Source organism: Rhynchophorus ferrugineus, unplaced genomic scaffold (genome assembly GCF_030347505.1).
Source record: "Rhynchophorus ferrugineus isolate W39M unplaced genomic scaffold, kcgeb_rfMv2 rfM1, whole genome shotgun sequence".
NCBI classification, from domain to species: Eukaryota; Metazoa; Arthropoda; class Insecta; order Coleoptera; family Curculionidae; genus Rhynchophorus; species Rhynchophorus ferrugineus.
In genome coordinates, this window is record NW_027472580.1 from 82,514,978 (window position 1) to 82,528,164 (window position 13,187).

Genomic DNA, 13,187 nt, shown 5'->3' on the forward strand with positions numbered 1-13,187 from the left:
ACCCTTTGTAGAAGAACTTGTTCCTCAGTAAAAATTAATGTTTATGAACCACCGCAAGCAGACAATGTTAAATATCCGTGAATGCATTTTGATCGACGTTTAGCATGGAAAAAGGATATAGTGACAAAAGGCAAACAGCTTGGTATTAAACTAAACCAAATGTATTGGCTGATAGGGCGTAAATCTAAATTATCCTTAGATAACAAGGTTTTGCTGTATAAGTCAATACTTTTCAACATTTTGGACTTAGAGTATTGAACTGTGGGGTACTACTAGCAAATGCAACATAGCTATCCTTCAGAGGTTTCAGAATAAAGTGTTGCGAGTCGTCGTTGATGCCCCATATTACGTCTCCAACAAACTAATTAAGCGCGATATCCCCTTAGTGATCTAATAACGAGTGTGATTTGAATTACAATGCACTCACCAAACAGTTAAAGATGCGTGATAGCAGCAGCGTAGGCTCAAACGCAAACTACCATATGAACTGAATAATAGACACATAGAGTGAGATATAATAACATTTAGAATAAGTTAGACTAGTCTTTAGAATAAATTAGGATAGACTTTAGAATAACCTAGAATAGTATTTAGAATAAGATATGGATTATAAGTTTGTACAGCAGATTACTTACTGAAGGCATCTTCTACATGTCAGTATAGTTATATTGTATAAAGGAAATCATAAAATAATACTTATTGCCCACGGGCAGATTGTTGATAAGTTCTAAGAGATTAATAAAAAAAGTGGTAAATTTGATGTCAATGACAAAGAACAGTCTGAAGGGCCAAAAAAGTTCGAAGGCTTATTGACTGACGATTAAAAGTTAATCTGTTATAATAATCAATTTTTAATATATATTAATTATAGTATATAAAAATACTAAATAGCATATTTGATGCTCCAATATTGCTCAGCTAAAATGTGACATCAATCGGAAGAAATGATAATGAACAATACATGGTGAATAGAGCGGTTCTTTATCAATTGAATCAGAGAGCCTACAACAGCAACTTTAAATCCAACAGGAAAAACAAAACGTTCTCAATTTGTGTGTTATTTCCTTGTAATTCGAGAAAATATATAATTTATTTTTTGAAAATGTCTCGTACTAAAAAGAAAATCTGCAATGACCGACGTGTTAATATATATGATATACCTTATATTTAAATATGTCATCTAATATATAATTTCAAGAAATATATTGTTGTTTTTATTGACTATTTATATTTTTAGATCTTTGGTGAATTAGAAGGAGTTGTGGACAAATTAGCTACAGATAGTCAAAGGGGGTCATACAGCATAAAGAAAACTAATGGTACAACCAGTCTTCCAAGGCCAACAAGCATAACCAAGAACTCTCCAGAACTGATCGTCAACAACAGTACACCAATCCGAGGTATATTACATGTTTGTCATATTTTTTTGTGTAGTGGTTTAACATATTTCTGAGAATGAATTACTCACATTGATTTGTAAAATTGCAACGACACTTCATTGATAACTTTGCTTATTTCTCCGAAATGAAAGTTGCATTCTCTTTGTTTTAAGAGATCACTATCCAAAACAGCAAATTAATAATTCCGAAACGTTAATTACACAAAATTATTTTTCGGAAAATGCTGAGTGGCAAATCTTGCGAATATGGCGGATGAGGAAGTACTCGTAACTATATATGAGGAATGCAATGTCTAATGAAACAGCTCAAGACGCTGAGTTAGTACCTTTAATTAATTAAGCAAATTGTATTAAAAATGAAGATATTTGATGCATAGTTGAGGAACAAATCCAGACATGTAGAATGTAATGGTTTGAACATATTTGTCGAATAAAAAGTGAACGAATTCCTCACATATTTCTGTGGGGAAATTACCCTTGCGGGTGCAACAAGCAACTTGAAAAAACATGGTCCAAGATTATAAGGATTAATCTAAATAATAGGATGGTAACACTGCCCCAAGCCAGGTACGATTGGGCGATATTTGGTGAAGTCCTGTGGCAACAATTGGTTAGAAACGAAAACTATCCCCAACTATAAATTGATGATGACGATATTTTTTGCATATTGTACCTGATATTATGAATTATGAATATTTTAAAAGGTAGTATTTTCCGAAATAGCTGTTGTTGATAGATGATAATTAATTTGAAATCCTGAAATATAAAAGGCCACCTTCATATGACGGTAAGAGTTTGTTAATTATTTATGAACTGTAATATCTTAAATTATAAACAAAAATGCTTAGGGTTTATTGCCTGTAGAGATGAAAATTATAAACAATTTGGGATATAAAGGTACTATAAAAAGGCTTTAAAGAAATTATGAAATATTGCGTATTAAATAATTAGGCATCAGTATAACAATTATAACAGTAATTGCTTAAAAACTGCAACATCACTATTGTAACAATAATAAAAGAATATTAGTCATAAATGTATTATGTTTTTGTCAAAACAAAAAAAGGTATCGAATACTGACACTTCCTCCGCTCTCACATCGCCTAACATCAAAAAGTTATTCTTATTGAAAATATCAACTCTGTTAATAATTTAGTTTGCTACAACTTAAATTAATCATGAATAATTAAATAACAGGGATAAAAATTTATAAACACGTACATGTGTATGTAAAAATTAAGAGAAAAGTTATCAATGATGTGTTTTATTGATATTAATTTTTTTTTAAATAATCACTAATTGTTTAAAAAATTTTAACGAAGAAAACTGGCATGATTTCGGTTTATGTTTTTTATTTATAATATTTGAATGGTTTCGTACGACTAACATCATTTTTGTGGCGTGTTTTTGCAGCTAGCGAAGGCTCTCCAACTAAAACCGAACCCACACCATTCAAATCTGAATCTCCGGTATCTAACGATTCGAGAAACTCTTCTCCCACCACACCGACTAAAGTTCCGGAACCCGTTATCCCAACAACACCCACTACTCCCCCCTCAGCCACATTTCCCACGTCACCTGCTAAACAGCTAACAAACGGCAATACAAGTCCAGACGGCAAATCTCCTAGCGTAGACCCCGTCGACAACGTACCTAATAACGAACAAACTCCTTCTACTACCGTTACTAATACCACCACACCCGCCGAAAAGCCTGCAGACAATAGAAGGGTAGAAGAACTGTATGATATTCCTGTTGGTAAGTATACGATCTTTGAATCTCTCTAAACAGAACACATTATCAATAACAAAAAGACAAGGTTGGATGCAATTAAGTTAAAGTATAATTAGACCTCATATTGACCAAATTTGACAACGGTCTTTTCATGTCTATTTTTCCATCATCCATCCAAACGTTTGCGAGGGAAAAAGTTAACGTCACAAGAAGAAATTGATTTTATCTTATTTTGATATATTCCTAAAATCAGTGCTTTTAAACTATCTATGGACATTTATCAATATTTCTATACTCAACAACAGTGATGTTTAATTAAATACAGGATATCCGAACTGGACTGCGTACAAATATTACAGTCAATTTAATAAAATTACTCTTTCATTCAAATGTGATTTAGGCGCACTGCTTCTAGAGTACTTCTTAGGTAGCCTAATAAGAAAAATTACATATATTGATAATAGAACAAATTAAAATCAGCATTCACCTAGTAAAACTTTAATTGCAAACTTTTATCATATTACTTACGGTCTAAAATTATTAAATACAAGTTACTTTTAACTATAGCAGCGAAAAAAATTATATTTTTTGTTTTGGGGATGATGATTCAGTGCTGCTAAGTTTACTCAATGAAACCTAGACGGTTATTCACCTTGAATCCTACAAGAAAATTGACTTCGAAATACTGTAATAGTTAAGTTAACACCTATATTATGTAGGTCATAAACAAGACTATAAATATTACTGCTGGAGTTATTTAAATTTAATGGATTTTATATTGCGAAAGCATTCTGCTGCCAAAATATTCCTGAACATATTCATTTATGACAGTATCTGTTCATAATTTCAATTTAAATGTAAACAGCTCTTCATAATTTATTTAACAGGAAGGAATTTATTGGGATGTATGTATTTCAGGTGCCAGCACAGAAAATCTACCACCAGGAGTCTTGTACCGAGTTAAAGCAACGTACAAATATACTAGGGAAGATGTAGATGAATTGTCGTTTGAAGTAGGAGAAGTGATTTCTGTAGTGGAATATGATGATCCAGAGGAACAGGTAAATTCAAAGTTAAAAGAGATTGATTGAACTTGTCAATATTAGAATTTATTGTAATAAAGCTTTTCAACTGAAGCTCATCAAGCTTAGAAACTGAATTTTTAATGGATCATATTATTTATTAATATTTATTCTAATGTTAATGTTGGTTACTTTTGCTGGTAAATGTTGGAGAATATGTGAGATATATATTGTAATATTGGCAAAATTAGAAATTTTGTGATACTAAGTTGTTGTTCAAACACCTTTTTTTATTAATTACATCTTACATTAGATATGCTTAGTACAATTAATTTACAAATTAATTTATTATACTGTTCTATTGTACTTGCCAATTTCACACACACCTCACACATTTTTTCAGTCTTCTACACAAAGCTTATCATTTTACCAATTTGGCAATAATGGAAATGGGAACAATATTTACTTTATATCCCAAAAAAGTAAATTAATGTCTCGGTTGATTTCTGGATCCTAGTTTGTTTTATAGCTAAAGATCAATATCATTGAAGTATAGTCAAGTCTCATCCATTGTGACAAAATGAGGCACAAAATCGTCACATTGGATGTCTTCCTAATACCATCTTTCTTCATAATATTTATTTACAACCAATATAAGTGCCTGCTTCACCTAAATTTCTTTTATTTCAGAGTAGATATTTTTGTGCTTAACTCTGAACAGTATCTTTGATATATAAAATGTATATTATTTTAAGTAATAGTTAGGTACTCTCTGCCCACATTATATGAGAAACTTGCACCTAGAAATTTATATCTAGGGAAAGAGCAGAAGGAACTTTCTTCCTTTTAATGACATTGTAATTTTAGATATGATTTTCGAAACATATGGGCGGAAAACGAAAGTAAATACAATATTTTGTTTGAACATAGCTTTTATCAATTCATCTTCTAGATAAATGGATATTCAGTAATAACAATTAATTCCTGGTTTTAATACTCAATCTGGAAATTAAATTAGTATATTGTAACTAGAATCATTCATATGATAAAATACAATATGATTCATATAATTTTATGGCTAACATGGGTACACGTGCCTGAGATATCAATATATGCAAATAAATATAAAAATTGTATATTAATAAACAATGTTTGTTGCAGGAAGAGGGATGGCTGATGGGCGTCAAAGAAAATGGTGAAAAAGGGATGTTTCCAGCTAACTTTACCAAACCGTTGTAAATCCCCATCATTTCTTTAATAATGACGACTAAATAATGTGCCTTAAAAGTTATAACAACTTTTATAGTTTTTTTAAATGTTTTGTTTAATAGTTATCTTTGTTAAGATATGTTTTTGTTATCTCACAAGAGAATCTGCAAATTATATTTAAATACTCTCTTTTTCTCTTTTCTTTTTTTAGTAAGGAAACTTCTAGGACTCTAATAATAATATCATTTTAATTTGAAACGTATTTTTTTATGCATTTAGGATACCTTGTGCGTTATGAACATTTTTAACATAGACTGTCAAAAAATTGCTCAAGTTTCAAGTTATACAATAATGCAAATCTAGTCAGAAGCTTCAAAAAGAAAAGTTCTATTACGTTTTTCTTCTATTATAAAACCATATAAGTTTTGTACAGTTTTGTTTCGATCTTTCATATTTTTGGAAATGTTCATACTCGTGCCCTCATTTTAATAATAGTTTATGTCTTCAGATACATTCAACAGGTAATCATATCATGTAACATACAAGAATCTCGACATTTTATAAAGGAATTTAATTAACTCATTATTCACTTTATTTTTATATTCAGTATTCATGATAATAAGTTTTTACCTTTTTGTAGACATAAATTATTGTTAAAGTACTTAATTTTATTAAATTGCTACCCCGGCGATGGAATGTTTATCATATTAAATTTACAATAAAATAATATTTATTAGTATAAATGAATATTTTTGTGTTGTTTCACACTTGTAGCTTAGATATCCTTTACTTAACGTTGTAATATTTCGTTAACTTATTCTCCATAGAGTGTATGTTTGAAGTATGTTAAATAAAAATTTACAAATACATCTTGAGTTTTATTTCTTTCATTTTATTAGATATTTTTAATAGTAAAATAGTTAATAATAATGTCTAAACACCATTAGCAATAACAATATAATATTGTATATTAACGTACCTGACTAACAATGCACCTTCTACAAGAACATTTTAAATAAACAAGTTTAGTACATTTTTCTGCTATTAACAATATCTGCGTTCATTCAGGATTCCTTTCACATGAAATATGTATTCTTCAATTAAAATACAAACCAGTAGAAATTATACTAATATTAATTTGACATATAAAATAAAAAACAAACTTTTGACATTAGGTGTCATGACAAAATTTGCAGATTGGTATTTAATAAACAATTTAGGTATTACAGCTGTCAATATGCTTGACAATGTTTTTAAAATACAAGCTGTAGGATAATTTAGTTTCTATTTTATACATTTAGACGTTAAAATAATTTATCTATGGTGCCGTAGAATTGAAAAGTCTACTGACCAAAGTTGCGTAGTAATAAGTTGAGTGTTATTATTTTAATTCATGGTATCACGTAAACAATCAGTTTTCACTGAAATTTTAGTAGTCCGAGAATTACAATAAAAACTAACAATATTATGCCTAATTAAAAAATATAAGATGATTTCGCGTTCTCATTTGTTCAAAATTGACGTTATTTCCAAGTATTAAATATATATTAAACGGCTTCTTTGTAAGTATATTTTAAAATTTGCATGGAATTGCTATTTAGAACTTACATCTTTCTTCGTGGTTAATACTGTCACTAAGAGTACATCTGTAATATAACGTTTCCTTTATTTGGCTTATACGCAACTTTTATAGAATTCTCTTTGAAAGAAGTGTTATGCTTCATTATCATAGTTCTAGTTACATTAATTATTAGCTATTAATAATTAAATTCGAACTTTATTACATAGATGAGCGATGTTTTGCCGATTGGCTGTATTAAAAGTTACTCTTTTGATCACACTTCACTGTTTCTGAAAGCCAGTTAAATAAAGATTAATTAACATACTAGTATATCAAAACGAAACTTTATGTTTTACAATCTATAAAAAGCAATGCACAAAATTGAAAAACATAAAAAAATTATCTCCAGCAATTAAATGAATAAGTTGGTGTTTTCTGTTTGAGATGAAACCATTATGATACCTAAATACGTTTGAAATTATAAAATATTAATGATGACTACTACAAATTATCACTTGAACATTACATAAATACTGAAATCATAATTTACTAATTACTTAGGCTTTGACCTTACTTTATTTCCTGATATCAACCCTCAACAATAATAGGGCGAATTTAAGCGACAGCAAACATATGTGATAGTTAAAATCTATGTGGTTATTAACTAGTGATACTGGGTGCATATTAAGAGAAATCAAATGTCATTTGTGAAGAACTATTTCCAAAATAATCCCTAAAGGCAGTCTTCTCAGGTATTATTTCATTTTCGAAAGATGTTTTAAAAAGTACCATTTCAAACTTTCAAAAAGAGGAAGATAAGCAAACTGAACCTTGAAAGAAAAGCAACAATTAAACGAGTAAGTTGGTGTTTTCTGTTTGAAATTAAACCATTATGATACCTAAATACGTTTGAAATTATATAATATAATGAAGACTACTACAAACTATCACTTGAGCATTATATAAAAATGAGTGACGGTAATGACTTATCTATTTTTTAATAATACTAGATATGCTTAGTGATCATAATTTACTAATTAATTATGGTTAATTTGTTGAACACCAGGTTTGGCAGAAAGAAAAACGACACATAATTAAAACCATTTTATTTTGATACGTAACTTTTTAACATAATTATTATTTTATTAAAAGAAAACTTCCGTTAAAAGATTTTCTATATATATTATATAAAAAAATATAACGTCCCGCTCTACGAAAAATCGAGCTCGCTGGTTGTTGACGGAAAAATTTCGAAATAACCTATTACATCCACCCTTTTACAAGAACAAGCAAGTTTCTTTAAAAACGTATAAAATTTAGGTACGCTGCTAAAGTCAAGGCACAGGTTTTACCTCTAGGTATAATTTTAATAATTTCGATTTATGAATGATTTTTTTGTTTTTTTTTCTCTCCGAAACGCGTTACTTGCTTGTTGTTGCAAAACAACAAATATCCTTCTTATTTTTGTATGTCGTTCCGCCGCCGAACCTCCTTGGAATACCCCAAACTCTAATCCGTTATCTATTTAGAATTAAATACATGTTTTGATTATGACTTGCTCGTTCGAGGCACTCCCGTTCGGGACTGAACGACGAGAACGAAAATGTTTTCTTTTAGTCGGAATTTCTTCATTTTATGGAAAATAACATAAATCCAGAATAACTTAATTAAGGGATGCAGAAACAATCTACAAACTACTATCCTATGAAATAAGAAGGGAACGTAATCTGCGTTCCTGTACAAAATATATTTTCATTCATTGACATACTCTATATGACATAATTAATTTTTATCAACCATACTGGCTGGTTATTGTGTTACTTTACAATTTTGTTTTGATGATAGTGAATGGAGAAATCGAAAGAAAATGAATCCAAAGATGAAGAAAATATTGTACAATTTCAACACAAGATCAGGTTAGTATATATGGTAATTTGATATGTTTAATATCATACGTTATCATATGTCGGAAATTGAATGGATGCAATATTATCAATTTAAATTACAACATAGACTAATATTTTACGTTCAATAGTTGAACCAATTGTTAAACAATATAGCAACTGCTTTCTAAATATACATATGTCAAACTCTAAAAATGAATAGCAACAAAGATGAGAGAGCATACGAAAAAAATTGCTTCCAATAACGACTCAATGTACATATCCATCAAAAAGATATCTCCGCATCTTTAGTTGAAACTTTACAAATTTCCTCAAGCACTGAAACAACTTCCTCATAAATACGTATAAAAATATTATAAAAATTCACAGATATTTCCGAAGAAGACAGTTAAATAACATTTAACTAATTCCTTATTATTTACAATACAAAAAAATTATAATTTTGATTTAATCATGAAATACATTATGAAACACAAAAATAAACGAAAAAATATATTCTAATTAATGATACATAGATTATTGGAAATGTTGTTGAAATTATGATCCTCCGTGCTTGCTCTATGATCTTGGTATGATCGAAGAAAAACAATCACAAAATGGTGGGTGTGCCGATGGTTGCCCTGTATGAATGTGACGGAGGGGCCTGGAGGGAGTGCGGTAAAATTTTTTTGTAAAGTAAAAAAAACCACAGCCAGGAAAGACACCAAATAAATTGGTGACATTTCTCGCCACGTTGGAAACGCAATATTTTTTTTTGTTGTTTTTTTTTTGGTCAATTAACTGTTTATATTATCACTCTCGGTATACACACTAATATTTTGTTCTCTAATTGTCCTCGCCATCCTCATGTTTTCTCTTTTTACCCCTCGACACTGCAAAACCAAAAACATAATTAATTTCTTCTATATACAGTTGAAATAAATAAATTATTACTAAACTATTCGATCTATTGCGTTCTACTCCCGAAAATTTGGATTAAATTTGATAAATCTCCAGATATTCGGTATTAAGATAAGCAAAATGAAACTTGAACACATCTAAAATTAATAGTGAATTGAAAGAAATGCCGCAGATCCTAAAAGAAAATAGTATAAAAACTTTATCTCCGGCAAGTGAATTTGAAACTGTTTGAATAAAATTAATAAACAAAAAATCAATGCAGTGGAGATGAGTTTCATGAGACATATACCTATTTTACAAACTTCCAATGAACCTAAAATGATCTCTTTCAGCATCTTCATATTCTTGCATATTTGAGGAACATATTGAGAAAAAAGCATAGGATGCATTACATCTTAGATTTTATTTTTACAATCTAAATAAGGCAGGTCATCAGGTCTTTTTACCTTTCTTAACAATCAACTCCTAGGATTGATTATGATTCATCAGTCAAATTAATCAACAAGAACTTTTACTTGAAAAAGAAAAAACTTCAAAAAAGTCTACTGTAAATAAGTACTTGCTTTAGTTTAAGAAAAGTCTCATAATTTTTTGTTTTATGATTAATTATTAGATCTACTCTGGAATCCCAGAATTCTCTGCTGACTCTGAAATCCTGAGATTAGGAGAAATAACTGGGATCGAAGTCTCTAATACAGTCTATAATATTTCATTCATCTTAATAAACACACTACAATATTTCAATTTATACATTAGATCAGTGATTCATCAAAGATTAATAGAACAGTAAACAATTATTTAATTGTTTGATAAAACTAAGTATAGAAAACTATAGAAAATACTAACATACTTCAAGTTTAAAAAAGGCATTTAACACTAAAATACTTATACTGCTTGTCACTATTTTACTAAAAAGCTTTGGAACACCAGTTTTTAGATTTTTGATTATCAAAAATACTCAATAAAAATTGTTCTTTTAGAAAAAAGCAAATATTACCAATTGATTGGCCATTATTATATTCTAATAATTTTTTCTATTTACTGGATTCTCCATCCTTCCCACGCACTAAACAATTTTAAATCAAATAATAAAGAAAGATAAACAAATGTAATTACCATTTAGTGATTGCACATCATCTTCACTTTCGTAAAATTCTTCCTCTTCAATGCAGTCCTCATCAGATTCCTCTTCATATTCTGCTGCATCATAATCTCCCTCATCAGACATCTCATCTAAGTTTTCTGAGTAGACAGCTCCAAGCTCTACACTATCATCAAGATCTTCATCCTAAAATTATGAAATATTTTATAGAAATTACATTAATTGGTTCATAAATATCTTACATCATCTGAACTTGCTCCAACATCTGAATCATCTGCATACCCATCATTGCCATTCAATTCTTCTTCTCCATCACTATCTTCAGCTTCCTGATCTTCGGGATCAAACCTGTATAATGAAAATGATGAACATACTTTAATCTTTCATGTATATTAGCATAACTTACCCATCCAAATATTTCAAATTAGGTATCATTTTGAAAATTTTTTCACGATAATTGTCAATACCAGTAGCTTCATTATTGAATAAATCCAAATTTTTCAGTTCTTTAAAATGTTTTAAAGGTTCCAAGGTATCTAAGTCTTTTATCTTATTTCCACTCAAATTCAAGTAGGTTAATTTGGGACTTGTTTCCAAAATATCTAAACCCCCAGATATTCTGAAAACAATAGAGTTTAATAAAAAATATAATAACAAAATATTAATATTCGTACCTGTTATCACTTAGTTCAAGTTTCTTTAAATTTGGAAGTTTGGGGAATCCTTTTAATGAAGTCAGGCCGACATTTATCAGCGACAGGTTTTCCAAATTTGTGAAATCATCGGTCAGACCGACTATATTTGTGCTTCTACAGTTATCCAAATTCAACTCTTTAATCTAAAAAATGGTTAATAAGTCGAAAGTATTTTACTTTTTTTTTTATTTGAATTACTGCACTAGTTAATCATGGCGCCCGTCTTAAGCTATTTATGTTTTACACAGATTAGCATGCTCAAAATGAATCAATGCTACTGATATTTGTCTATGACAAATTTCGTTCTTTGTTTCACATTTTTCCAGATTTTATTTATAGGTTATAATTTAAATTACGCAAATTTTCTTTGGTAAAGGCCTTAGTTATCAATATCACCTTGCTTACCTTTAGAAATTAACAAAATTTTAACAGTATGGTACCATTTTATGTAAATTATTATTTTTAAAGTATTGCGCATAAAAAAATTAAAGAGTTGTAAATAAAAAAGGGCGCCATTTGCTTAAATAACAACATAGAAATTGTAACAGGTCGGAAGAACACGAAAATACTAGCATACAATTACTACAGCGTCATATCATATTAAAACCGAGTCGTAACGGTAGATTACTTATTAGAAGTTAATGTACAATATTGGCAATTTCATTCAGAAAGAAGTATTTTTTAACCAAAACAAGAGAAATGTTTCGATACTATGAAACCACTTGCGATACCTTAAGGCATTATGTTGAAGGACACGTTTACAAAAACTATTTTTTCCAAACATGTGGTTTATTACATATTAAACTGATAAGATTGCCCTTTTTGCTTAGAAACAAACGAAGAAAATGCTGGAGTCCGGCACATGCAATACGGAGATAACATTTATATCGATATAATTTTCTGTATACTTACGTCGGCACAGTTCTTTCCCCTTTTCTCCAATTCTATTCGCTTCTCCATCTTAAAATAGATAAATTCCCAACACTTTCGTCACGAAATAGATTAAAATCAAGCCTCGGCCAAAACGACCACCGCGATAACGCAATTTTAAAAACGAAACCGATTAAAATCCAAGAATTGAGATCTCATCGATTACCTCTACAGTGTTTCACGTTTACAGGCTGCTCATTGTTGGCTATAGGGGTACCTACAATAACATTAGACGTTTTGGTGGCGGGAGATTTTTGGACCAATCACAGAAAAGAATTCTTAGTTCACTCTACGGCCGACTATAACCGAAGATATCCGAACTATTTCCTACATTTTGTTCTACCAAAATAACTTCTCTTTCATAATTTAACAACAATAATGTAGAAAGTTAGAATAAACCTACTGTTAGAAATATGAAAAGAGAAATATAATTACCGTGGCTTTTTAAAAAACCTTATAATAACAATTTTTTTATTAAGCTTTTTGCTGTGACATCTATGGACAGAGACTACAGATATTAAAATGGCTGCTGAATAGGTTTCTGTAATGAATACATACAGGAATTTAAGTATTAAGAAATATAATTTTTAATCAGTTGTAGGTTGTTCTATAATATATTAATACAAAGAATAATATACGTTTTAGTATTAATATTTGATGTTGGTTATTTTTATTATTAATATATTTATATTAATTTATATTTGAATTAATTTATAGACTACGACGTTAGA

General features: G+C 29.4%; 2 protein-coding genes across 2 annotated transcripts in view; one reads left to right on the plus strand and one right to left on the minus strand.

Annotated features, from left to right (window-relative positions):
- Positions 1 to 6,233, plus strand: part of Amph (Amphiphysin) — a 146,775-nt gene extending 140,542 nt beyond the window's left edge. Inside the window, exons 5-8 of the mRNA XM_076411014.1 lie at positions 1,238 to 1,400; positions 2,813 to 3,157; positions 4,052 to 4,194; positions 5,317 to 6,233. Coding sequence (XP_076267129.1) covers positions 1,238 to 1,400; positions 2,813 to 3,157; positions 4,052 to 4,194; positions 5,317 to 5,394 — 729 coding nt within the window. The 3' untranslated portion in view covers positions 5,395 to 6,233. The remainder of the gene's footprint in view (positions 1 to 1,237; positions 1,401 to 2,812; positions 3,158 to 4,051; positions 4,195 to 5,316) is intronic.
- A 1,783-nt stretch (positions 6,234 to 8,016) lies between these two features.
- Mapmodulin (acidic leucine-rich nuclear phosphoprotein 32 mapmodulin) lies at positions 8,017 to 12,687 on the minus strand. Its single transcript, XM_076411143.1, has 6 exons — positions 12,439 to 12,687; positions 11,506 to 11,669; positions 11,238 to 11,450; positions 11,074 to 11,179; positions 10,846 to 11,017; positions 8,017 to 9,701 (listed from the first exon to the last, which is right to left on the minus strand). The coding sequence occupies exons 1-6, from the start codon at positions 12,484 to 12,486 to the stop codon at positions 9,655 to 9,657; spliced, it is 750 nt and encodes a 249-aa protein (XP_076267258.1). The 5' UTR covers positions 12,487 to 12,687; the 3' UTR covers positions 8,017 to 9,654.
- Positions 12,688 to 13,187: the final 500 nt, after the last annotated feature.

Bases quoted from the DNA above. Each gene is read 5' to 3' on its own strand.
- Mapmodulin (XM_076411143.1), bottom strand. From the start codon at position 12,486: ATGGAGAAGCGAATAGAATTGGAGAAAAGGGGAAAGAACTGTGCCGAC. The intron at 11,018-11,073 runs GTAAGATATTTA...TCATAATTTTAG, and splicing joins TTGGAGCAAGTTCAGATGAT to GATGAAGATCTTGATGATAG. The intron at 9,702-10,845 runs GTAATTACATTT...TTGGTTTTGCAG, and splicing joins TGATGTGCAATCACTAAATG to TGTCGAGGGGTAAAAAGAGA.